The 26,061-nt window shown below is 55.6% G+C and overlaps 1 protein-coding gene across 15 annotated transcripts; it reads left to right on the top strand.

Moving 5' to 3' along the window:
* Positions 1-1,977: 1,977 nt before the first annotated feature.
* On the top strand, positions 1,978-23,259 carry LOC121011703 (uncharacterized). Of its 15 annotated transcripts, none has more exons than XM_040446302.1 (7): positions 1,978-2,311; positions 2,453-2,535; positions 2,689-3,961; positions 5,944-6,020; positions 8,834-21,195; positions 21,508-21,596; positions 22,706-23,259. In XM_040446302.1, the coding sequence occupies exon 5, from the start codon at positions 15,054-15,056 to the stop codon at positions 15,975-15,977; it is 924 nt and encodes a 307-aa protein (XP_040302236.1). In that variant the 5' UTR covers positions 1,978-2,311; positions 2,453-2,535; positions 2,689-3,961; positions 5,944-6,020; positions 8,834-15,053; the 3' UTR covers positions 15,978-21,195; positions 21,508-21,596; positions 22,706-23,259. The 15 variants fall into 15 exon arrangements, 14 of the variants coding, with proteins under 14 accessions (XP_040302236.1, XP_040302238.1, XP_040302245.1 ...); XM_040446306.1 differs by lacking the exon at positions 1,978-2,311 and having other exon boundaries at positions 2,346-2,535; positions 8,834-9,324; positions 10,099-21,195; XM_040446314.1 differs by lacking the exon at positions 1,978-2,311 and having other exon boundaries at positions 2,348-2,535; positions 8,834-20,167; positions 20,882-21,195.
* The last annotated feature ends 2,802 nt before the right edge of the window (positions 23,260-26,061 follow it).

Here is a 26,061-nt window from a genome sequence, read left to right as displayed (position 1 = left end):
CCCTGCTGAGTCCCTGAAATGGGGACCTTTCTCTGCATGGACTCAAGCTCAGGTGTGCTGTGGTTGGAGAGTACAGTTGGCCCTCCTCAGTAAATTCCGCGGCTGTGTATGGCCCTCCTCTGACCCTGACTTGCTCCTTGCTCTGTCTCTCATGACTTATTTGCCTCTTCTCTCTCACTTCCGCCCACCCGTGACATCTCCATCGCCATGGCAGTGAGCAGCCACGTCATTCACCAAGTTCATGGGGTGATGGGCCAACTCTTCGGAGCCCTACTTCCCTCTGGTTCTCCCTCCTGAAGCAGGAGGCTCCCTGGCAGAGCTCAGAGCCCTTTGTTTATTTGATCCTGGGCTCTTGGATAAATCAGGAATGTCCTGACATGAACTTAGGCATGTTTTTCTTCCATGGAAAAGGAAACTACAGCAAATGGTATTTAAGTAGGCAGAGGACCATTCCGAGGGACTTGCTTTAGTGCCATCAAGGCCACATTCCTTTGGTCATCAGACCAGTAGGTGACTTCTTTATTGGCATGCACTACCCTGGAGCCCAGAAGGTGTGAATTTGAAGCACTTTCCCCCCTGCTGGGAGCCTGGCACAGATGCTCTGGGCTTCTTTTAAGCCCGTGGAGTGCCATGGTTGTCTTCCAAGTGGTCTTCTTTCTGCTGGGTGAAACCTTGGCCCCAAGTTGCCCAAAGAAGGCTGCTTGGGAAGCAGGGTGCAGGACAAGGTGGCCGCCTGGTCTTCCGTCCTCAAGTCCTCTTCCCAGAAGTCGCAAAGTTCTTGATGTGATACACCTTATGAGTCAGCTAGCTACCCGAGGACCTGAGTATATTTCTCACTTCTGGTCAGGTCTAGGCCCATAGAGCACAACTGGTCGTGGGAAACCTCTGTGGGTCTGTGTGCTTTCCACGTGGCGGTGTGGGAACCCAGCCTCCCTGGGTCTGTGTGGGTAGACAGGGTCTAGGGAGTTGGCTTCTAAGCTGTGCTGGATACATTTCTGGGTCTGGGGTCGGGAAAATGTTGGGAGCTATGTGCTTGGCTGCAGTGGAGACCTATCGGGATCCAAAAACAACCCCAGCCGGCCTTCAGAGTGTTGGTGGGAAAGCCCCAGCCCCGTGAGGGTTTCCAGGTGTGGGCAGGCCTCCCACCACCATCACGGGGCAGCCGGGGGTGAGCCGGCACGTGCTCGTGCCCCTGAGCTGCCCACCCGGAGTGAAGAACCCGGCCGTTGGCCACTCCAGGTCCAGGCTTGGCCGCTGTTCTGTTTTGCTGCTTTCCATGTTGTCAGAGGATCTTCTTGGGAACAAATGACTCAGCAACCTGAATCTCTGGGACTGAGTGGCCTAAGTGCCTTTTGAGAAGTGATTGGACATTTCCACCGAGGCCTGAAAATTCTGAGCCTGGAAAGAATGGAGATCCAGCCTGGTGTTACCCTGGCTCTTCAGGCTGCAGTTCAGTTAGGTTTCTCCCCCAGTCCTGCCCTGATAGAAGGATAGCATCCGTGGGGTAAGCGGGCAATGTTTTAATTACGCTTTTTTGTCCTTAGGAAATTCCAGGGAGAGAAAGGTCCTGGTTTGTGGCCAGAAAAGCAGAAAACAACAAAAGTCAGCTACAGGTCATTGTTCTGGACGTGTCTGTGGCACAAAGAGTTAATAGGACAGTGGTGTCAGGGTGAAGACCATTTTATTCTCCTGTGTGGGAGAAGTTCACAGGGTTCGAGAAGAGATGAGGCAACGTTTAGCATGGGACGGCCCTGTCTGGGTTCCAGGTGCTGTCACTCAAAGAGTTAAGCTAGTCTGGTGGCTGGGAAGCCGGCAGGGAAGGCGTGAGCCTGCAGGGACCAGGCCCTCTATGCCCCAGAGCAGTGAGGTGTGAGGGGTAAAAAAAAAAAAAAAAAAAAAAAAAAAGGGCAAAAAAGTGTGGCCAGGGGGCCGGGTGTAGGCCCAAATTTTTTTTTTTTTTTTTTTTTTTTGCCTTGTTTGACCAGCCTTGGCATTGCCCTCCGGCTCTCCAGGGGAAGAGCTGCAGTTCTGCTCTTGCAACACAAGGAGCAGACTGGAGAATTTAGATCTGCGTCACAGAGCTCAGAGAGAGAGAGAGGGGAGAGAGAGAGAGAGAGAGAGCGAGAGAGAGCGCTCCGTCGATAGGTCTGCTAGCAACAGCCGTGCTGCAGCAGAGAGAGAGAGAGAAATCAAGAAACAAGTCATAGCAACACCGGGCACCAGGTTCTGCCAGCTCACTTGCCAAGCGTTCAGAAATCTGTCGGGGGCTAGAGGCCTCTGGGTAGCCCGGGCTAAGGAGATGACACACAAGGTGGCACGGGCGGTTCCCGCGGGGGGGAGGTGGGTGGTGGTGGGGGGGCAGGGGTGGGAGCAAGAGGTTGCGGGGCGATGGTGGAAGGTTTAACGGGACCAATTTCTGGAACATTCGGGACTGCGGCACCCTACGGCCAAGACCGAGATTTGGGTCTGCGCAGGCGACGATGGGTGGTCCGACGGGCTTCAGGACTTGATGGCGTAACCCCCTTCTTCCCCCACGTACGTATCTGCTGGGATCGGGGGCGATGTCTCTGCGTATGTGGGTGCTCTGTCTTTCTCACCTTCTTTCTCGCTTTTTTGCTATTTTTTCTCTGAGAGAGGTTTTTTGTGTGTGTGTGTTTTTTTTTCCACTTTAATTTTCTTTTCTTTTAGTGTCAGCTGCTCAAGCCTGACCGGGGTAGAGGCTAGAGGAGCAAGCTGTCCCCAGCGTCCCACCTGACCTACCAGCCTTTGCCCCCGTTTCCTTCTTTTGAACAGACAGACAGACTGGTTTTCCAGGTTGTTTGGGTATCCGCGTCTGTCTGTCCATCCACGTCGTTCTTAGGTGGCAGGTAGGAAGTGAGGAGGAGAGGTGCTGGGAGGAAGGTGGAAAGCCATAGCTTTCCAGGGGTTGCCTTATTGAAATGTTCAGCCTCGGGGCAGCTGGGCTGGTGGGGAGCCGGTGGGCAGGATGGGGCGTGGGTTGGGAGAAGTGGGGTAAAGCTGGTAGGTTTGTCACTGCGTAGTTGGGAAAAGTGGGGAATGGTGACGCAGTCACTGTTGCATCTTGTTAGGAGCTCCAAGGGGGACAGGTAGTGAGGCTCCCGGCATCTGTAGGGCCAGCTGAGAGGGGTTAGGGATGAGCTGAGAAGGGAAGCTAGCATTTAGAGATTAAATGTCATCCTTTTGGCGTTGGAAAGTTGTTTACCTTGCGCTCTCTGTGTCTCCATGTTGGCACCCTTCCAGTTCACATGTGATGGCCTTCCTTGTACTGCTGCATCATTAACTAAGTGACTGAGCTGGCCTTCCATTGGCCAGGGGAGGGCTCTCACTCCAGACATTTCCTCTGATTGGTGGGTGGGCCAATGGCAGGTGAAAACCTTTTTTTGATTGGCTGAGGGCAGGGTATCAAATCTGAATTTGCATTTCACTTGCTTAAAGGGGAGGGGGGGAGAAGCCCAGCAGCTTTCTAAAATCTGTTTAGGGGTGTGCGTATGCTCCTGTGTCTGTGCCTGCTTTTGACTGACCAGGTGAAGCCTCTTCTATGCCTTTTTTATTTCAAGCACTCAGAGGAAGAGGAGCTCCGGGTTCCCCAAACTTTTTTTTTTTTTTTTTTTTGGAGTCCGAAGGGTTGGAGAGATGGGTGCGCAGAGGGTTGACCAAACTGGAAGGAAGTATTTGTCCTTTAGTTTGGTGTCGGAAAAGGGAATTTTCCAATCAGCCACACCTCGGTGTTGCGGCACAATAATTCTTGGCTCCCTTGGAAACGCACGGGGCAAGGTAGGACAGATCTGCTGCTGCTGACACTGCCACCACCATGGGCTTCCTGCTGCCTCTGGGCTGCTCCCTGGGGACGAGAGATTTGCATTGACGGGGCTGTCCAGAGCTGAGCCCAGTGTGGGAAAGACCTGCCTTCTGGAAGCTGCTGCTCCTTGGTCTTGGAAAGGTGAGGATGGGGACTGACCCCAGGATGTTGCTCAGAAACTGCGTATTTGGTGGGATTTCCGGGAGAGCCACTGGGCCGCAAGAGGTTTGGAGGTCCCAGGTTAGGAAGGTTTGTCATTCTGGGGAGTGAGGAGAGTGAGAGCAAAACTAGGGCAGCAGGCTGTTCGCCTGTGGTTGGGGGAGGGAGACTTGGAAAAATCAGGGTCCCGGCTCCCCATCGAGTCCGTGTTGCAGGTCTCACGTTTGTGGGGAGGGGGTTTCAGAGCCCTGCGCCTTGCGCAGTGGCCCCCGCCCATGACTGCGCATCCGGGAGCGCAATGCGCCCTGGGTCGCTGGCCTAGGACAGCACCGCCCTTCTTCTTACATAACGGAGGCACGGCTGTGCCTTCTCGGCCTTTCGTTGCAACCCTGCCTCCTGGCTCCCCAGGGCCCATGGAGCTGGGGAGGGTCTGGTTGGGGAGCCGGGGAAGACTTGGCTCCCTCGGAGGGTTAGCCCTCGTCCAGTCAGTGATGGGAGTTGGGTTTGAAGACAGAAGTGGGCTGCTGTCCCCCTTAGGAGGTGGAACGCAGAATGTCCTTCTCAATGCCCTGTGTCACCCATGGCCCCCAGGACCTCTCGGGGGCATGGGGTGTGACGTCCGTTCTTTCCTTCTTATGCTTTCTGGGTTTTGAGAGGAAGTTTCTGAAGGGAAAGACATGACGATTCTAAGAGTGAGGAAGGGTGTGTGTCGGGGGCCCAGTTGGGAGGTGGTTGACAGTTCACTCCCCTTGTCACTGGCTTCCCTTTCCTTGGGTGGGTTGATAGTGTTTTTGACTCCTTTTATCCTAAGGCTGCCATTTTGGAGGCATTTCTGCTGGTCTCTGACATGGTGGCGTTGGTTTTTCTGGTCCTGCTGTGCCAGTTCCGCAGAGTGGGCGGGGGGCGGGGGCTGTGACGGAGGAGGGGAGGGGGGGCAGAAGCGCAGCAGAGGCGGGCCCAGTGGTGGCTGCCGCAGTGAAGGTGGCCCCAGGGGCAGGACCGCCCAGTCCCACCCTCGGACACAGTCTTGGGTGGGGGTTCCACCACCTGGGGCCCCGGCTTGGCCAGAGGGTGGGCATTGCGAACAGAAGGCCTGGGTCTTCCATGCCCTCGTTGGCCTGAGGCTTAAAGCAGTCCAGGGCAGAAGCTGAGTTTTTTGGGGGGGGGGGCCCGTGCGTGTGGAGGGGGCGACTGAAGGCAGAGACCTGGCTGCTCATCTCAGACGTGTCGGACCTGTGGTTTGTGTTCCCCAAATAGGCTCTGTCTCCGGCAGTTTCTCTATGGGGACAAGGGGGTGGGGTCCAAGGCAGCTTTGAGGATTTGTTCGATGGCCCTCCCTTCTCATTGTTTTTCTTTTCTGCTCCTCGTCATGCCCCCTGCCAGTGCCACGGTTCCAGCTGTAGTCCTCCGGTGAGGCTCCCTGCTGCCCGTCCCTCTCCTTTCCAGGCCCTTCTGCGTGCAGCGGCCATCTTGTCTTTTCTTGCTTAGAGGTTTAAAATGGTTTCTCATCATTTCGAGAGTACAATTCCTTCCCTTTGGCACAGTGCTGAGGACTGTCTGTAACTAGCCTTAGCTCTCCTCTGCAGTCTTACTCTTCTGCGTTTCCCCAGGTGGACCACGTATTCCAACAAAGCCAGGCAACTTACTTTTTCTTGGTTTTCCTATCTCTCGGTTTTCCCTACTGGTATTTTCCATGCCTCCTTGGCTCCACCGCACCCACCTGCGGCAGCCCCACCGTCCTCCTTGGACCTTTCCCGATCACCTTCACAAGCAGCAGTCCTCGTAACCTCTCCTTGCTCCCTCCGGCCAAGCTCTCGTACACTTTGTCCCTCTTGTGTGCTACTTTGGTGGCCTTATGGCTCTTTGTGTAGAAGTCTTGGGTCACCTACGAGATGATGAGCTGCAAGACGCTGAGAGTCAAGGAAGGAAGACACTTAACCTATTTGGTGCCTTCTGTTCGCCAGGTGCCACGGCAGGCTGTTCCACGGACCTTCTTTCATTTACTGCTTTCCACAACCCTCCGAGGAGAGTCCCGTGACTGGTAAGTGTTCTGATCATGATTAGAACCCCTGTTTCCCCAAACCTTTGCCTTCTTCTTTGCCTCTCAATTCTCAGTGTCTGCCACGTGGCTCTTACAAGGTAGATCCCCAGAACGTGCCTGTTTAAGGAATTTCATACACCTCTAGTGCCATATGGGAGTTTGGGTGGCCGCTCTTCCTGCACCCGAGGTCTGGGTCTCGTAGCTGTTCCACGCTCCCCTGGACCCTGCTACCTCGTTAACTTTCTCCTCTTCCTTTGCGGTCAGGTTCACTCAGGATGATGGCTTTTTTTTTTTTTTTTTTTTTTTTTGTAGCTGAAATTTTGTTGGATTAACAAACCTCAGTTACCCCACTTACCTTCCTCCTGGAAGAGAAGGTGGAGGTGGGATGGTTGTAGTACCTTCAGAGCAGAGTGAGCTCCAGAACCCAGGATCAGTGGAGATCGGACAAGGCAGGGAGCAGGACCATTGCACTTGGATCTTGACCCTGCCTCATCTTGTTAGGTGGTTTTTCTGAGGCTTAGTGACCTCAGTCAGTGACATGGAGCCACTGTAATCTACAGTGAAATGCCTAACATATTGCCAAGCAAACAGGCTCCCGACAGAAAGTGGTGCACCTCCCTTTCCCCTGCCCAGCTGTTTTATCAGGGACTTAAGAAGAGTACGTAGCAGGTGGCTGGAGAAGGAATGGGGGGAAGGGAGCTTGCCTGCCTTCAGTGATACCAGAGGCAGGGGAGGAGGTGACCGGGCATTGCACACCTGAAGCCTGCGAGGAAGTGCTTTTCCCTGACCTGGAGTAAAGACCCCCTTAACTTCTGCATCGGGAAAACGCTGTGGGAGCAGAGCCGTGAGGTCAGGGTGGGTGGTGGCAGCGTGAGGGTTAACCAGTGATCCTTCCTGGGAGCCTCGTGACGCCAGGTTAGCTTCCCCTCTTTCCGAATCGAATCGCAGCAGTGGCTGCCTGCTTCCTGACGCTGCTGCATCCCGTGGGAGGGGAGTTGGGCACCCTGAAGCCCCTCGTCACCGATTCCGGGGCTGCAGAGCAGAGAGTGACGACAGCCCATGAGTCGTCAGCCGACGGCAATGGGGACCCTGGTGACGGCTGCTTTGTTGTGTTTTTCCTCTTTGGATGATGACTCAGTGTGTCGGGAGCTGGGAGATGGGGCACTCAGCCGAATGGCCAGGACGTTCTGTCAACATGAAAGCAGCAAAAACAGCTTATCGGGGCTCAGAGCCGACCCTTAGGCTGGGTTCATTTTCAGGAAGGGCTTGGCAGAGAAGAGCACTTCTGGACATCGGGGGTGGGGAGACAAGGCCAGGTAACCCAACAGGGGTCTGTGGACCCTTCAGTTTTAGAAACCAAAAAGAAAATGCAGCTGCTTGTGTTATTAGATAAGCTTGGCAAACCGTCATTTTACAAGCTCCTCTCACCCGTCCCAAACAAGAGACATCTTCTCTGGGCCAGAAAACCCTCCGGGATTTCTCACCATGGCTCATTGTCATAGATGGAGGGTGAGCCTGTCTCGGGTAGGGTGGGCCTGGGAGTCCTTAGTGATCACTGGCATTCCAGGGCCCCGGAAGCAAGAGCCCATGGTGGGGACATGGCGTCTCAGGTGACCTCTGCTGGCATCACACCAGCAGATGGTGTCACCCACCAGAAGATGGTGGGTCCACGTCACCGGCCTCAAGCTGAAGGCCAGCTCTGGCGCAGCCTACTTCAGCCTCCCCTTTCCTTATTGTCCCGAGTCAAACTTACCTTCTCCCCTTTCATCGTCCTCAATTCCTTCTTAGGTGAAATAGTGGGCCTTGAGTCCTTGACCTTTGTGTGTGTGTGTGTGTGCGTCATCATGGCGGCTCAGGGTTCTAGACTTTTCTTGAATCTGCAGCATTGCGCTAAGGGCGCGTGACATTCCCCCCCGCCCCGCCCGCCCGGCCCCGCCCAACCATGGCCAGCCATGCCTTCTTGGGAGCAAGAGAGGCCTGGGCCTCCATTGCCACTGAATCTCAGGCAAACCACTATCCTCAGCATCTGGCTTCCCTTCTCTCCTCTGTCTCCCTCGGCCCTGTCTGGGGACAGAGGAGCAAACAACTTGTGGGTGGGGAATTGAGGACGGCCTGGCCCGGGACCACCCTGCCTATGTACCCCTTAGGCCATTTTTCAGTCTCCTGCTTTCCCATGGATGATGCTTAGCACTGGCATTTGTCGTCGAGCACCTCCTCCGCTCCCCAAGGGCCTCCCAGTGTGACTCATTTGGGATCTCTGCAAGGAGTGGCTTTGGGGCCTTGGGAGCCAGAGGGAGTAGGAAGACCTGGTGGAGGTCACAGTGGAGAGGTACGCAGGGCAAAGGACGAGAGCCGGCTGTCCCTGGCCCAGAATGCAAAGGCAGCCCCAGCCCCTTTGTGTCATGTCATTTTGAGCCTGAATAGAGAGCAACTTGACCTAAAAAAAATCGTATATATGTGGATGTTAGATCCTTTGTGTCTCTTTGTCCAGAAGCTGCGCATATGATGAGGGCTCAAATTCTGTACTTCAGAGAGCTCTGCTGTCCCTCAGGTTTGTTTTCCGAAGGAGGTGGTAGTTCCTCTTTGATGAGACCCTGTGCCCACGGGGACCGGACTTTTCTCCAGGACAAGGGGCACAGCCTTGTCTTGTTGCTGTCATTGGATAGTGAGCAGCAGCTGAAGACCATACCATGGTCCCGGGGCCATATATTAGCCCCAGATGGGACCCCGATTGGGGCTTGCAGAATTCATTGCTTGGCTGGCTGGCCCCAAGAGCTGAGCCTACCTGGCTTCCTTTCACTTCTTCCCCACAGAGAACTCAGAGGTGTTGAGCTCCATGAGTCGGTGACAGCCTCTGGGAGACTCGGGCTAAGCTGGGGACAGAGCTGGTGTGCAGAAGACAGCCATCATACCGCCTAATAGAATGGCCCGTTTGCATTTATTTGGAACAAAAAAAGGAGATGCCTGGCAGCCTGGCTTTCTGCAGCTAAGTATTCGTCTGCATTCTGGTTTTCCGTCACACATCGGAAGCGATAGATGTTCATTGAACCCACCCAGCTGCCGTGACTTTTCCTTTCCCCGCGCACCCCTGCCCCTGATCCTCCAGCAGAGATTGGATTTTCTGGTGCGGCTGGAGAGCTGCAGAGAGGCTAGATCCCAGTGTCCAGCTCCCGCACATCGCCCTCACATTCAGGAGAAGTCGATTTTCCCTAAAGGGGAGCCTAAAGCCCATGTCCCTCAGTGCGGTGTTATTAATGGGCCGATGGGAAGGGCCCTGCTTGCCCTCACTGCCCCCAGCGGGGAGGTGAGGCTCTCGGCTGGTTGGCTGGGGGAGGACGGTCCTTGCCAGCATCTAGCATGGTTCTCTGCCAAGTTCTAGCTCCAAATCTCTAGGCCGCTAGGAACCTAGACTATATATAGCATTGTGCTAAGCAATTCTTATCGGACATGTCTGCCCTCCCCTGCGGGAGAGGAGCCCTTCTCCCAGGGAACCGGAACCTAGAGAGTGTGAGCCTTCTCCAAGGGGTCTTTCGTTCCAGGAAGGGCTGTGTGTGTGTGTGCGTGTGTGTGTGTGTGCGCGCGCGCGCGCGTGGCTGTGTCTGCTTCAGGGCTGCCAAGCTTTCTTTCCTTTTCCCTGTTTCAGATGCTGCGAGATTGGACGGTCTGATTGGGATGAGGGCCAGGAGGTTCTTGATGGTGTGCGATGTGGCCTATGGCGCCCACCAGCCTCCCGCATGTCTTCTTGGTTTCCTGTTTGCCTTCTTTGCCCAAGGAGGTCTTCTGACCTCTTGAGCCTCTTTTGGATCTCCTGTCTTCCCTGCCCTCCTCTACCTCTTCCTCCTCCTTCCTTTGATTCTCTTTCGGGTGTGTGACGGCAGACTGGGCTACGGGCATCCGGGAGCTGTGTCTGCTCGCCGCCCTCACCACCGCCCCCCCCCCCCCCCCCCCACCAGTTTGGGGTTTCTGGAAATCTGGCTTTAGTCAGCCGTCCTCTGGAGGAATTGGGTGGTGACTGAGCGTTTCGTGCTGGGTGGTACAGGGCAGAGCAGGCTGGATATTTGCCTCCTCCCTCCCGTAGGTGCTGTCGAGCCACCGATTTTCTGTGGTTCCGCGACCCCGAGTGCTGACTGATGTGACAGGTTCCGGTCTTGTCAGTGAATCATCGCCAAGCTGCTTATTGGAACCCAGATGCAGCAAGAAAATGGGATTTAACCCCTTCCCAGCCTCTCAGGTAAGTCAGGTGTGGGCTGACGCTTCCGGCCCCACCCCCCCACCTCCCAGCCCCCTTCCCTTCTCATGGAGACCGTTTTCCTTAGTCAGTGGGGAATCCTCAAACGTCTCCATTCACAATCTCCCAAACAATGCTCTCTTCTTTCCATTCTCCTACTCCTGGCTTTTCTGTGAATGGGGTTAGTAACCAGCAAGGACTTGGGGGAAGGGCCAGCCACAGTGATCCGGCTGCTGGGATGTGGGAGATGGCAGGGACGCGTTTCTGGGTGTGGCAGTCAGTAGAGCAGTTGGGCCTCCCACAGTGACTGGCCGGGAACTCTCCTTGGCCCCCAACATCCAGCATGAGATTCTTGGTTTGAGCCCGGTTGGGGGCAGGGAGTCTGCCTGGGACTTGGGTGTGCCCTTGCTTGTGTATCCCAGTGGATGTTCACTCTGACTCTGGACACCTTGGGGCTTGCGTCTGCAGCCATAGCCTGGAGTTTAGACTATGGGCTGGGCAGTAGACTTCAGGGCTCTTTCTCCACTTGCGTGTGTCATGGGGCTTGTTCTGGGGGGTTTTTTGTTTGTTTTTTGTTTTGAGTAAATCACTCTCTTCCTCTAGGCCCTCATTGCCTTCACCTTAAAAAAAAAAAAAAAAAAAAAAAAAGATCCTGGCCTGGTAAACCATTGCAAAGCATCTCCAGGCTGTTGACGTACAAATTTTTTTTCTCTGCCTCACTTGATGCTGGTCACAGTAATAGCAACGGTGATTAAAAATGATGTTGGGACTGCAGAACTGGGGAGGCCTGTCGCATTCTAGAGACAGTTCAGAAAGCAGACCGTAGTCGCTTGCCACGCTGCCTACCAGGAAATCTCCTATTGAATGCATTCCTGCAATGTTCTGGGCGAGCAGGGTCAGGTTGGAATTAGCCGACAGCGGATTTGTCTGGGGTCTCAAGATAAAAGGGATGGTCCCCGGTAATTTTACCGCACACTTGGCTGATATCTGGAGGCACCTGTGGGATCCCACCTCTGCTCTCCCCACCCCCTTCCCACCGCTGGCCAGGAAGGACCGGTGAGTTCTGCCCGTCAGTGTTTTATCTTCTCTCCTCCCTATCTGACCGGAGGCTGAGCTGGCTGCGAGCAGCCGGAGGTCCTCCCCGAGTGAGGAATCCGAGGCTGTTGGGAAGAGACACCCGACTCTTCTCTTCCCTGAAGGAATTTGACAAGTCTCAGCCCCTCCAGCAGTAACGTGGGGAGGGGATGGCTGGGGGTGTTGGACCTGGAACACGAATAAAGAGGAGAGATCAGCTTTGGTGCAGCTGGGGAGACGAGGAGGAGCCGGCCAAGTCCCTCAAGATGTGTCGGCTAGAGTCTGGCCAGTGCAGGCTGCCGGGCCGGAGCCAGATGGAGCCGCTGGCCACGCTCAGGAGCCTCTGCCCCCATATGGTGTGGTGTGGTCCCGGGCCTGGCTCAGGGTGGCCGCTGCTCCCATTCACAGCCCTGCCCTTGGCTGGACTGGGAAGATCAGAGTGGGAAGCGGAGGGAAAGTTGATTTTGCTCCTTGTGACGCAGTTGTCTGCGGGGCCTCTGGCGTTTCCAGACTTGGGGTGGGTGCTTCCCCGTTGATTTTCCTCATTTTGTTCGTCATCTGCTTCCTTGCTCCCTGCTTACCGGGCTGGCTTCTGCTGCCATAACACGGGCGTTACGTGTCCCCAGCCAAGCTAGTACCACGGTTGGCGTCCCCTGAGAGGGGGACCGGGCATATCTGGCACTCGGTTCTCAACCTTTGAACCCCTGTGCTCTGGGAGCCAGGAGGCAGAGTGGGGCCTCTCCATCCGGGGTCCAGCAGAGGTTAACAGGGCTGGTGGTGCCGGAGCTGCGGTGGTGTGGCCTGGCCAGGAGGCGCTGGGGAGGGGCCCCGCCGGGGGACCTGATTGGTCAGCACCTTCTCTGTTCCACTGAATCCTGAGCCGGTCGGGGCCGTGAATTGTTTAATGCATATCTTGGCTCTGTCCCCTGGCACGAGGGCCTCCGAGGCTGCAGCCACAGCTTTAGCGAGGATGTGTACCTCGTGCTGGTCACTGTTTTGGGCACGTTGCCTCCCTGTGAGATATGAAAGAGATACTGCCCTTTCCACTAGCAGGCTGTCTGTGGGAGGCCCTCCTTTTGCGTTGCTTTTCTGGGCCTTGGAGTGTCTGTGAAGAAGGCCTAGGCTGGGTTTGATTCCTTGCCGACTCCTTTCACAGGAGGCTGCTCGTGAGCCGGTGAAGCCAGAGAAAACCTCCAGGCCCCAAGGCCCGTGCACAGCCTGATGCGATAGTGTCGGGCCTGGGCAGGAAGGAGCAGGGGCACGAGGATGGAGCGAGGCACGCGGGGACGTGGTCGCGCATCGTCTGACCACAGGATCAGGGCAGCGGGGGTGGGGTGGGAGGATGCGTCCGGCGTTCAACCAGCGGTGCCCGCTGCAGCCTGGAATGGGCCTGTGTGTGCGTGGAGCCCAGGTCAGGGTCTGTAATGAGGCGTGAGGCTATGAGATGGGCATCGGGACTCTTGGTCCCGGCAGAGGGTCCCAGGAAAGGGAAACTGACTTTCGCTAAGCGTCTGTCTTTGCTGGTCTGATTTCATCCTCAGAGCAACCGCATGAAGTAGGTATTACTTCCCTTCAACAGATAAGGAAGCCGTGCGTAGTAATTCACTGAACCAAGGTCACATACTTGGCAAGTGGGATTGTTGAGCTTTAAACCCCGGCACTTTGGATTCCAAAGCCTGTGCTTTTTCTTCGCCCTCTTGGGTGGAAGTCAGACATCTTTGGGAGCTAAGACCATCAGAGATCGGGCAGCCGGGAGATCTGACGGAAACCGGTGTGAAAGGCCAGGTGTCTAGGGGGACGTGGCAGCCACTGGCCATAGCCATGCCATATCCCTTTCGGGGGGAGGGGGGCAAGGCAGAGACAGCTAGTTTCTGGTGTCCCTGAACAGGCAGGGCTGAGCATGGCAGATACACCCACGCCACAAGTGTGCGCCCAGTCTCTGCTTCGTGGCGGGGCGTGTGCTAGGAGCTGGGGACGCAGAACTCTACAAAACCAAGTTTCTGCTCTCCTGGGATGTACTTTCTGGTGTAGGGAGAGGTCGTTCACGATAATACAAAAGGAATTAGGAACTATATAAAGTATGCAGATACAAAAAGGGGGACACCCACCCATAAGAAGCAGCAATCCCAATGTTGGTCGGGGAGGGAATTTGAGAGACTGAAGGATCTCGACCACCTGGGGAAGCCATATTGATGGAGCCCCCAGAGTTCAAGTTGATACAGTTGCTAATGCCTCTCTTTTCCTAAGAGCTGGAAAAACCACCCAAGGTCCCCAAAGCTTACAAGACACATGCAGTGAGTCAGGGATCAAGGTGGCAGTAGACGTCAAGCCGTTGGTCACCAGCAAACGGAGGTTTTTCTGTTAGCCATGGCTGCTCTTGGCCTAATGTCTCCCCCCCTCACCAGGTGGCAGCTGGCGCCTCTCTGCCTCGTCACGGTGCCCCTCTCTCGTCCACACCGACAGGGGAGCGCTCGGGTTAAGTCTTCGCCAAGTCACCAGTAAAATATGTGCCTGCAGGAGACAGAACTCAGCTCAGGCTCTCCTGGCAGAACCCGCGGTTCCAAGATTATCGCGATAGGGACAGGTCAGGGGACGGGAGAGGGAGGAGAAGTCACCTTGTGCCAGATGCTTGGACAAGTTTTGTGTCCAAAAGAGGTTGAGGCAAGTTGGTGGCTGGAGATGGGGGAGGGGATGTCTCCAGCGTGTGCGGCTCCAGGGCTCAGGAGTTGTTTACAGGGTAGAAGCTTAGGGTGAGTCAGGCCACGTGATTCTTCCCTCCCTGGCCCCGTGGTCGAAGCCTGCCCCACTTGAACCTCGGAGACTGCCACCTGCTGCCAGGGGGCAGATGTTGCACGAAGGTGCAGTGTGGGTCTTGGGGTGTGGTTGTGGGAACTCCGGGAAAGGGGGCGTTCTGTGGCGTTGTATAGAAGTCTCCACAGTCCCGTGTTCTGGCCCAGGATCCTGTGGTAAAATCTTACTCACTTTACCCTTTTGGGACTCACTTTCATTATTTCTAAGATGAGGGGGTTGAACCAGAATCTTTTGGGAGGTGCCTGCCGACTCTGACATGGGGGCTACCTGGGTGTTGGCGGAGGTGTTTCTTAGGCAGAAACTCAGGTCGGGAACGAGCAGGCCTGACTTACGGGAGAGGGGAGGGGCCTTGAAGGATCTGAGAACAGCTACAGTCCTGTTTTCTGCAGGGATGCTGTCACCATCAATTAGGGCAGGTGGGTGGAGACAGTTTTCCAGGAACTCTTCAGGAGCGCGCGGGAAGGGGCCGGAGATTGCGTGAAGGTGTCTCAGGAAGGTCACCCAAGTGACAGGGGTTGTGACCTCTGGCTCCCACCAAGGGGCCTGTCTGGAGCCGGGCAGTGTGGGGGTCTTTGCTGTGCCACAGGGGCTGACTGAGATGCCACCGTGCTCTAGGGAAGATGCTCTGTCCTTTGTGGCCCTGAATCCTTGAGGGAACGCGGGACTACTGGTCCCGTGTCCTGGGCCTTCCCTGAGACGTCTGTTCAGGGTCTGTGCCCCTTGCTGTCAGGAAGTCTTCCTTTATATTTAGCCATTTTTTTCTCATGTGGTTGTTTAAGCTCTTCTATTTAAAAAAAAAAAAAAAAAGACAAGAGAAAAAAAAAACAAAAAACAAAAACAAAAATATCTCTGAGCCGCTTGGTTCCATTTTAGCTTTTCAGTCTTGAGTCACTGTTTTGAAGGTAGCAAAAGTAAAACACATGCAGGGAAGCTCAAGGCCCCAGACCCTCGTGGGCTGTTGTGAAAGGCCAGCCCGGGGATATGGCGGCCTCTGTCCCCAACGTCCGCCGCTTCTCCAAGGCTGCGTAGGTAGGAGCCCCTGGGGCTGCGGGCACGTGCTGCGCGGGCCGCCGAATGGAATGCAGGGTTTTCAAATTAGCAATATGCCTTCAAGACACGATCCGTGTGCTGCTTTACTGGACACTTACGCTGGGACTCGTAGCTGTGAGCCCGCCCCCTTCCCCACCAGGGTGGGGTGGCAAACAGGGATTTGGGCCAGGATTCAGGCAGGAGCCGAACTGATCCGTGACCGACGTCTTATGTGCACCGTGTGTTGTTTTTGCAGCTCTTTTCAGATTCGCTGGCTCGCTTGGTCCTCACACAGCCCTGTGAGGGTCGGCGGTGGGATCCCCGTGGGTGTTCAAGCTCAGCCTCAGACAGCCCTGCTGAGGTCCGGTTTCTTGTACCTGCTTAATTTGGGTCACTGCACCCCCCCCCCCCCCCCCCCCGCCCCCAGGCCCTCCAACTCCAGATGTCATTTCCTTGGGTTTCAGTTGTGCTCTTTAGCTGAGCAGGGGGGCAGGGCAGGGATGGGGAGTGCATCTTGGGTAGCCGACTTGATCTCTGTAGGTTGCAGGTTTCTTTTCTACGCATTGAATGGGGAAGGGAGCCTCCGCCCAGGTTCTCCTGTTCTTGGATTGTTTCAACTTCTCTTACAAGGAGTTCTTATGAAACCTGGCTTGCCCTCCTTGACCAGGAAGCCAGCCATTCACCATGTGTCTCTGGTGAGACTCCCTACGTTTGGAAGCTTCTGGAATATACGGTGCTTTAGACCGTTCCGACACATCTGTCGGGCACTTCAGGCATGTGCATGTAGCCCTGTTTCTGCCAAGTGGCTCACTTAGAAATGAAGCCCCATTGTGGGGCATTTTTTTTCCAACAGACTTATAAGGTATGCCCAGAGCTTTCTGCCCAGCGTGTGCATCGTGTATACGTTATCTGTTTGCTGGCTAATTAACGTACAGCACCCGCTGGAAGGATTGGCCAATGTATACTGTAAGCTGGTGGAACCAGTGGCTTCAGCTCTGAACGTTGCTTTCTGATAGAGTTGAAAAAGTAGGCCTTACCCACAGAGGGGAAGGTGGATCAGAGAACGCCTGGGCATCAGTGTTCCCTGGATACTGGGCGTAAGCCCACTCTTTATGAGGAGGGTCGAGGCACAGCCTGGACTGTGTCTTCTGGGCCGCGTGGCCCTCTGAGTGGCCTTTATTCAGAGAGACCCAGAGCGAGCCTGTATGAAGGGAGAGAGAAGTGCTTGTCTTTGTTTATGGCACCCTTCACTCGTGATGGTTTGGGCTCACCTCGGGCACGTTTCTTGAAGGATCGGGTTCGGACAGCGTGGCAGCACGCATATGTCTGTCCGTTTGTGTTCCCCGGATGCAGGCTTGGCTCGTAGAGAAGCCCTGCCATGGGGAATCCATAGAAGAATTGTTTTGCTGGAGCGAAGGCTTTTGATAACTTTTGTGTGAAGATGTGTCACACCACACCCAGATCTTTCTGTTCTCCTGGAGGATGGGAAGGAGGATGGCAGGACCTGTAGCTGGGAGGCGATCTAGGCCAGCCTTCAGGGAGGGCTGTGGCGGCCTCTTCGCTGAGGGCTCCCAAAGAGACACAGAGCTTCTTTATCTCAGAAGAGGGACTGGATGTCCCTGTCGAGGTCCCTCGGGTCCTGAGCGTGTGGGACTGTGAGGCTCTCCCTGGAACAGCGTGAACTTCGGGTACCGGGACCCAGAGCAGGTTGCACATCTTTTCTTTCTGCCGTGGAGGCAAGCCTAACCTCGGTGGGCCCCACGAGCATCGGGCCTGGAGCTCTAACCTTGTTCCCTCGTGCAGAGAGAATTCCCAGAACTGACCCGAACAGCATTGATATTATTTGCAAATAAAAAAAGGAGAAAGCCATGTTGTCCCTCATCGCTGCCAGGGAAGAGCCCTGAGCGGCTCTAATCCTTTCTTTGTACCACTGCCACTCCCCACCCTTGCTGACCCCCCCAGCCTAGGGCCCTTTGATAGGCACTAGAGATGTGAATGAGTTTGGTGGGAAGGCCAAGGGCAGGGACAGACATGGTTTGCTGGGAAGAAGGTCGGACAAGGAAAAGGAGTATCTCAGGGCAGGCCCACGGGCACACATGTGTATTCAGATGGACGTACTATTTACTGGTAACGCCAGAGTCTGACATGAACCAGTTAATGCCTAAATGAGGGTTGATTTCGTGTGGAGAATCATACATCATTTTGTGTTTAAGTCTGCAGCTTTAGCATCAAAAGGCCTGACAGGCTGGGGACTTTTCGCTGGGCCCTCCTGTCTGTAAGATCATGCTCATTTTATATTGATTTTCTGTCTCCTTCCTTTCCTGTTTTCCACTCTCATGCATTCCTTAGGCGTACATGAATATTTGTCCACGCATTCGTGTTACGACTTCCTTGGGGTACTGTTCTTTTCAGTGTCTCCGACATCATTGAATGTATTGCTTTTATTTAAAATGTGAACAGGCCAGAGGCTCACTGCAGAGGGGAGCCATCCTTGCACTGCCCACAGAATCCTCTTCTCCACCTTGTTCTGGAGTAGGGCATGTGGAGCCCTGAGGAGACGGGAATCAAGGGTGTCTGTGGGAACCAGCCAGACCCCGTGCCATGCCCCCTCTTTGGGAAGGGATTGCTCAGGCATGAATCCCCCACCCCTAACGTTATTAGCAGTTTCTTCTTTTCAGCTTGAACCCTGAGTAGTGGCCTTGAAAGTCCCAGAACACCTGTCACCCTGCTTAGGTGAGGGCGACAGAGAGGGACGGGGACAGACGGGAAGGGGACACACGCTCCTGGCCACGGGCCTCTCTCCAAGACAGGTGAACTCTGTGTTCCAAAAGGAACTCATTTAATCTTTTGGCCCCAATGGAAGTTGTTTGTATTTTCTCTCCCTCTCTCTTCTCCCTCCTCTCTCTCTCCCTCAACACCCCCGCCTCCACCCTCCAGCCTCCAAAAGAATTTAATCTGCTGGACAACAAACAATACTGTTATAAAACTTTGAAAACAAGAGGGTGAGGCCTCCCTGACAAGGAGAAGGGCATGCCGGGTAACGGCCGAGGGAGCCTGCCAGGCCCGGGACGGAGCCGGGCGAGGGCCCAGTTGGCCGGGTACCTGGGCGCCTGCCCCCACCCAGCCCACCAGCTCAGCCATCCCCAGTCCAGAGGGGAAGGAACCGAAACAAAAGCAGGGGCAGAGAAGCGCCTGGAAAGGGGAAGTTGTACGTGTTCCCCTCTCTCTGATCTGATGCGAGTGCGCCAGACTGTGAAACTTCCTCCCCCACCCCTCCCCCGCCAGCCTCCCTCCCTCCTCGTCCTGCCTCCTCCTGCCTCCTCCCACCACTCTCTGTTCCAGGCCCGAGGCCCGACAACAGAACAGGGCTGGCCTAGGTACAGCCACCGGCCGGCCGGCCGGCTGCAGGGGAAGCAGGCAAGGAAGGTGTTCCAAGTTGGCTTTGGACTCTGGACGTACCCTCTGCGTCCCCTTCCTGCCCCCAGCTAGAGATGTGGAGCCGCGGTGCGAGGTGTGCCCCAGTCCACGTGCCCCGCCAGGGGTGTGCCCAGCTACCGGGAGAACCTCCGCTCGGAGGTTAGTGGGTCTGTCCCACTACCCGGTGTCTGCTGGAGGCCATGCTCCCAGGAGGCCGTCAGACTCGTACAGGTGGCCTGCTCTCCCTCCAGAGGGAGCCGGGCTGAGCTGTGGAGCCCTGGAGCCTCCAGAGGGGCTCAGGGGACAGAGACTTGCTCCCCGCAGCAAGCAGGCACAGGGGCCTGGCAGCGGGGTGCCTGGTGGGGCACGGTGTCTGCTGCTCGGGGTGACCCAGCTCTGCCTGGGGAGCAGGCAAGCTGGGCGCTGGGGCATCGCCCCCCAGCCTTCTGAGTGGATTTCACCTGAGACCGAAGTTTCGCTGCCACGCCCACCTGCACTGCGTGGGGCACATGATTTGGGACGGGAGAGTGAGAAGCAGCGGTGGTCTGCCTTTGGCCCGAGGTCGTTTGGACCCGTGAACCGTGTGGTGGGCATTGTGTTTGTGTAATGGACTGTAGGCGTGCTCGCTTTCCTCTCGTGGGAAGCAGTTCAGGGCAGTGCCCGTCCTCCTGCTCTGCCTGAGCGAAGCCTCTCTCTGGGGAAGCGTGGGGGGGGCCCCCCCCCCTTCATTCCCGCGCCCCCCCCTCCCTGCGGCCCCCCCCTCCCCCCCCCCCCCCCCCCCCCACGCCCCACAGCACCCCAAGGCATCCCATCCTCCCAGCCAGCCGACCAGCCATCCCGAGCCTGGGCCTGTACTGAATCTGGAGGATTCCCAGATGCGGGTCTTCTCTGGTGTTGAGGCAGGGACAGAGAACCGAACCGGGTGGAAAGCAGCTGCCTGGGAAGTCAGGCCGCGGTACCCCGGCCCCAGGGAAAACCGGCATTGCTGATGTGGGGCCCATGTGATATGAGAAGGCTGTGACCTCCTGCCCTGTTACCTCCACAGGCATTTGAGGGGCTCAGTGGGTCTAGAGCGTGTTATTCTCACTTCGGGATGCCGGGTCTGGGACGCGTAGGGATCCCTGGATGCCCCGCCCTCCTTTTGGGGGCCAAGCTGCCAGGAAAAGAGGCAGCTCCGTGTTTCCTGCCTCCCTCACCCTCCGTTCCCTCCTCCCTTGCCCCCCGTGCACATACCCATACACATTTTATCACCCTTTCCTCTGATTCATTAACCACAGCTAGTTGGCACCAGGCCCCCACCCTGACAGCTCAAGACAAAATGTCCAGGACACGGGGTCTGGCCTGGAGCTGAGTGACAGGAAGCTGGGCCGGGCCTCTCAGCTCACGCATACAATGGGCAAGGACCGTGTGGAGTGCAGAACCTTCCTCATTTTCAAAAGGGTCTTCCCCAGGCCCCTCTCTCTCACCAAGATGACTCTTCTTCGCTGCCAGGAGCCCGGAAACCAGCATCCCGGGTAGCAGGAAGACCTGATCTGGGCTCTGCTTCCGGCACCCCTCCCCCGCGCCGGCTGGAGCTTGCGTCAGTCATGTAAGTAGCCGTGACTCAGCACCCAGCCTGGTCGGGAGGGAGGCAGAAGACGCCTCCCAGGAACCTTCCCAGCATTCTGGATTGGAACACATGGTGGTAGCTGAACACACTGAACGAGCTGGCGGCCTTCGGTTCCTGGGGGTGCGTGTCTGTCCGTTCCGCGGGTTTGCTTATAGGTCTCATAAACCGGGGTTCCTCTCCTTCCCGTTTTCATCCCGTGTTATTTTTTGGACACCATGCCTGGCATAGGATTTTTAGGACTTTAAAAGGCACAGACGGCATCGTTTCTAGAACACAGCAGAAGCTCTCTTTGCAGTCTCCAGACTGCCCTTTAAACCGATGACCCATGAATCATCTTTAACCCTCAGATGTTTTTGTTTGACTTACAGAGTTTTCGTTGTTTTTGTTTGTTTGTTTGTTTAACGTGTCCGATTCAGACATGCTTTTAGACAAAACACAGCCTCTCCAGGTCACTGGACTTCTGCTGCACGAGGTCTCTGCCTCTCTGTCCTCTTTCCCACCCCAGCCCTCAAGCATTTGAATGCACGGAGACTGGTCTGCATGAGCCCTCCCTCGTTTTGGAAAAACTGGGGCCCATTCCAGGGAGGTGCGGGTCCCCCGTTCTCAAGTCTGGGCCGCGCAGGAATTAAAGCCCCTGTGTTCTGATTCACTGTGTGGTGACCTTTCCTCCACCCTCGGTCGCTGCCCGGGCAGAGGAGTGTCTAGGCATGAGGGGGTGGAAAACCCTCCAAATAGAACGTCGGCACAGAAACGGACGGAGGCTGCACCGTGCTTCCCAGACCTTCTCCCTGCGTGGTGGCGGACCCAGCTCTCTGGCTGGGCTGTTTCCCTTCCCCGACAGCGCACCAGACTTCCCACTGGCCCATGTGCGTGGGACTGTTGGGCCAGGCTGCGACGATCACACCGTCTGCCTTTGACAGCAGAGCCCTAGCAGGCTGGGGCCTCCAGCCCCCGTTAGACCACCTGGCCCCGTCCAACAAGGGAACAGAAACACCAGCTAGCTTCAGGTAAGTGCATCCTTGCTCGATGGACTTTTGCCAGAAAAGCCTGGTTCCCCTGGGAGGGCTGCGACCCGAGCAGACTCCTGTTCAGTGGGGTTGGGAGGGCAGAAGGTGTTGGCACTAGGATTACTTACCCCCACCCCCATCCCCGCACGCCCCGCCTTTTCTTGTCTTATGGTGTTTCTGTTCATGTGTCGTGAATGATTTCTCTCTTCCTCCAGAGAACTGAGTGTTGTAGACCTCGGTCTGGGGGCCCAGACCCTGGTTCGTGGCCCTCAGTTCCCTCAGTGACGGTTGCCACTCCCCCTCTGAACTCAGGGCCGATGCTTCCTGGGTAGCGGGAGAGACTGTAATGAATCCCCCTGATGACCACGTGACGTACGTGCGTCCTGAAGGACAAGAACTAGGTGCTGTGAGAGGGCGTAACCCAACACCTGGCTCACCTGGGAGAGGGTTGATGGGGTGGTAGCCCTGGGAGAGTGGACGGCAGAGGATGTTCCAGAAAGAGGGAACGGTGTACGCAGAGGCCTGCTAGGGGAGGAAGGAGGCTGTCTGGATCACTGAAAGACACCTGTGTGACAATACCTTGGGAAAGGTTTTGTGGATACTGGCAGTCGGGGGTTACTAAGGAGGAAGAGTTCGGCTGGAGTAAAAAGCAGAAAAGCTGAGAAGTAGCAAAGGTAGATCTCCAACCCCCTCGTTTTATAGGACCCCACAGAAATGACTCTCATTTACCACTTACTTCCTGACCTTAAAACCCTGGAAGTTAAACTGTGTCGCGGGGCCCAGCTGTTGACTGCAGGTGCCCTGTGTCAGAGCCGCTGCCCAGCTCCTCCCTCAGTGGCTGGGGCCTCGCAGAGCCCCTGGGCTCGGAGCCCAGTGCTGGGGTCAGAATCCAGAGTCCAGCACAGCCATTGCTGGTGGTTCATCTCCAACGCCTCCCCCAACCGCAGCTACGCCCTAGGAGAGCACAGAGGCTCCAGAGGGGCAGGAGGAGTGGGCGAGCCAGCTGGGGGCGCCGGGCCCCTCACGGGACCAGCTGGGCTCCCATCCCCACCAGGTTAAACGTGTTGTGCAGTCAGTCACATCCACGGCCACGCAGAAACCTTGCCTCGGACTCCCCCCACCCCACCCTTGCTCACAATTGAGTTCAAGAACAGAATGAGATGATAGACCAGCCGTGGAGCAGGTGCAGTGGACAGAGGGGCAGGAACACAGACTCTGGAGTTAGACTTGGGGGCTCTCTACCACGTAGTAGTCACGTGACCGTGGCGAGTCACCGAACTACATGAAGGAGCAGTTTCTCCTGCAGGCGCGGGAATACTACTTGCTTCACAAGACCGACCCAGTTACAAAGCACACCTCAGTGTTCAAATTTTATTTCCTTCTCCTGCCTGCAGCGGCACATGCTGTTATTTCCGGGAGCCACAGCAAATACAGGCCTGGATCTGGAAGCCTTCAGAGCTGGTAGACAGCCCGAAAGATCCAGATTCTACTCTGTCTCCTCTTTCCTTAGTTGTGGCATCCCAGGAGATACAGACCTGTTTTCTCAGCTTCCGATGACCAAAACAAAAGCACACGAACAAACAAAAAACCCGACACATTTAGGAGACGGGAAATCTTATTTGAACACAGGATGCAAATCTTATTTTCAGACACATTTTTGAAAACAGCACAAAACTCGGTCCTTGTGTTAGAGGATTATCTACTTAACACCGCTTCAGGACACGACATTTGTGTGTGCGTGTCACAGCAGAGGTTAAACAAAGATTGCTAATGTTCTGACCCTTACTTGAGGCTGGGAAGGTGGACCCCAGGCTCTTCCTGAATAGGGCGCATCAGGAGTTGCCCCCGAGCAGGTGAAACTCACCTGGCTCGAACCTCCTAGGCAGATGGGACGCTTGTTTCCTGATGACGTGACATAGTGTCAGAAGACACTGCGTGCTGTGAAATGTTTTCGAGAGCAGGGGGCGATGCTAATGAAAACAGTAACGCATTCTCATAATAGCTCTGGGATACTTCCCTCCATCACATGTGTAATAAACTGTTAGGACTGGTTGTCCAGGGTCAGCTAGACTCCATGAGTTTTGTATTGCCACCGTCTGTGCGACGCGTCAGCCGCGACTTTCACATTCCTTGGGCATCCCTGGCTAGGTCCGCTCTGTGCCTCTCTCACGGACCGCGATGTCCCGCCCCAAGTGGAGCTGCAAGAAGACAGGGCAGCACCTGGGTCTTCCGGTTGTGTCTTCCTTCTTTCTTCAATGAGATCCTCTTCTTCTGGAAGCTGGTTTCACATGGTGGCTTAGATTTTTCCATCTTTGTATCTAGCACCATTTGAAATCAGTGTTTTAGGAGTAAGAATTGCGGCGCAGCAAAGGGCCACCTGCAGAGGAGCTCTCGCTGGTGGGACAGAGCCCCTCCTTCTGCCGCCTGAGCCGGTCCAAGAGAGGAAGAACTTGAAAAGGAAAAGTGCGCCGCAGCGTATGTCCGTTGCGGGTTGTGGAGGGGCGGCCGTGCGGGGAGGGTGTTTGTGTTTCAGAGAAACTCCGAGCTGGAGCAGGGGCCGAGGTGATGCCTGGTTGTAGCACCTGGGAGCACCACCGGGCACTCACCTGTCCGTAGGGCCTCTGACCGCGGGGACCAGGCGATGCCGGCTCCTCCGGTACTCGATGGTAGCGGGGGAGGGGCGAGGCTGTGTGCCTGGAGGACGGTTCCATCCGCATCGGCGTTGCACCCCCTCCTAGAGGCCCCGGAACACCCAGCTGCACTTGCAGTGCGGCTGGAATCAGACTTGCCGCCTGCACGGTCAAGTGCCGGACCCCCGGGAGCACCACTGGACCCATCTCTTACACAGGCTGACCGATTTCTCCTGGTGTTCAGAGTCTGTTTTTGTCTAGCACCATTTGAAATCGGTTATGATGTAGGGGGAAAAGCAGCAGCCTCGAAACCTCACGCCAAGTCTGGTGAGCAACAGCCTCTGTTCTCCTGGAAGACGTGGTCTCCCGGAAGACGGATGGGCAGAGCCTGGGGAAGGACGATCACGCTTTTGTCACTAACTTCTTTCACTGCATTAATGATACCTTATTGCGGAGGTAAGAGAGAGTTGAATGCAGTTTTAAAAACAAATCGCTGTAACCTATCTGATGTCCTGGGGTGCAGTTTGCTAAAATGTGGCAATGCTGTGTATTCTGTAAATGGCTGCTGTCGAATTCTCTTTCTGTTAAGAGTCTCTTCATGCATCTTGACCTGAATAAATATTTTACTCTCTTCAATCAATCGTGTCTTTGTTTTTCATCTGATCATTCTCTGTTCGTAATGCCATGAGAAGTGGGGTCCTGCAAATGTTAACTTGCTGTGCAGACTTACCTACTTCCTAAAGGACTGGAGGAGGTTACGGCAGACACACGTTAAAAACGAAGCCCGTTAAGATAAGAATGAGGTCCTGTGAGCCAAGAAATAAAATGAGAGAAAAGATCACGGAAAAGAGAAATGTTCGAGCCTGGGCTGAGGGATGCTCCTTTTTGAAGGGGAAACTGAGGCTGGTTCCGAATGGGCTGCAGGCAGCCCTGGCCCCTCTGCGGTCGGTGTTCCTTCGGGAAGCTTTTGCACAACCGAACATACTGCCACATGACTGGTAAAGGGGAGCAGCCTGATGATTTCAGCTGCTTTATAAAAGACGCAGGAGGGGGTACCTGGGTGGCTCCGTTGGTTAACCATCCGATTGTTGATTTCGGGTCAGGTCATGATCTCACGATTTGGGAGTTCGAGCCCCGAGTCAGACTGTGTGCTGACAGTGCAGAGCCTGCTTGAGCTTCTCCCCCGCCCCTCTCCCTCTCCCTCTCCCTCTCCCTCTCCCTCTCCCTCTCTCTCAAAATAAACTTAAAAGAAAAAAATGCAGGAGATCTACTTTTTGGTTCTTCGTTTCTATCACCGTTGAAGACAGGGTGAGCCAGTTCCATGAAGGTATTCAGCAATTAGCCAGATTTTACTTCATGGGGGATTAAGCCTGGGGAATCTTCAGGGCTGTGGCCCCTTGAGTGAGCATTTTGCACAAGACAAATGCGGCCAGCTACTAGCTACCTATGGTACTTCATGCCAGCGGCTCTCGGTAAGTGGTCGCAGCTCTAGCACCTGGGAAGCTTTTCTAAGTTCACGTCCCCCAGATGGCTGCCCCGCCTGGCGGGGGGGGGGGGGGGGGGGGGGTGAAGCATCTGCTGGGAAGACTGCCCAGGGAGGGTGACACACCCCCTCCCTGCAGCTGCAATGCTATTTCGGGCTGTTGATTGAAGAATCCGTGTTCTCATCCCCAGGATGTGATGGTGGCGATGGTTTTATTCCCTCCCTGGCCGCGCTAGGTGCAGTAGGACCTGTGGGTCTAACAGCTTTGGCCCAGTTGTAGCGTGTTCAGCCAACTTTTGATTCCCCTACCGAGTCCCAAGCTCCAGCCTCAGAGTTGCACCAGGGATTCTGCCCTCGGGTTATGCTGATTCCGGCCACCCAAATGCTGGAAGTGCCGGAAGACCGGGTTTAGTATCAAAGCACAGAAACAGTGACTTGAGACGCCTTTTCTGAAAAGGGGGTCCCTCGTGCTGCCACCGAGTGCTAGGTCACGAGAAGCAAAGTGCACGCATAGCTGCGGTGCCTCTCACACAGGATTATTTTACTTTATTCGTCTAGATGCTGACAGCCCTTTACTTAAAATTGCCATTCCAGGGGCGCCTGGGTGGCGCAGTCGGTTAAGCGTCCGACTTCAGCCAGGTCACGATCTCGCGGTCCGTGAGTTCGAGCCCCGCGTCAGGCCCTGGGCTGATGGCTCAGAGCCTGGAGCCTGTTTCCGATTCTGTGTCTCCCTCTCTCTCTGCCCCTCCCCCG

This window comes from Herpailurus yagouaroundi, unplaced genomic scaffold (assembly GCF_014898765.1).
Source record: "Herpailurus yagouaroundi ecotype Mexico unplaced genomic scaffold, PumYag 195, whole genome shotgun sequence".
NCBI classification, from domain to species: domain Eukaryota; kingdom Metazoa; phylum Chordata; class Mammalia; order Carnivora; family Felidae; genus Herpailurus; species Herpailurus yagouaroundi.
Note: the sequence above shows the minus strand (reverse complement) of the source record. Positions and strands in the feature narration are given on the sequence as shown.

Excerpts from the sequence above, each read along its gene's own strand:
- LOC121011703 (XM_040446311.1), top strand. The coding sequence starts at position 15,054 with ATGCAGGGAAGCTCAAGGCCCCAGACCCTCGTGGGCTGTTGTGAAAGG.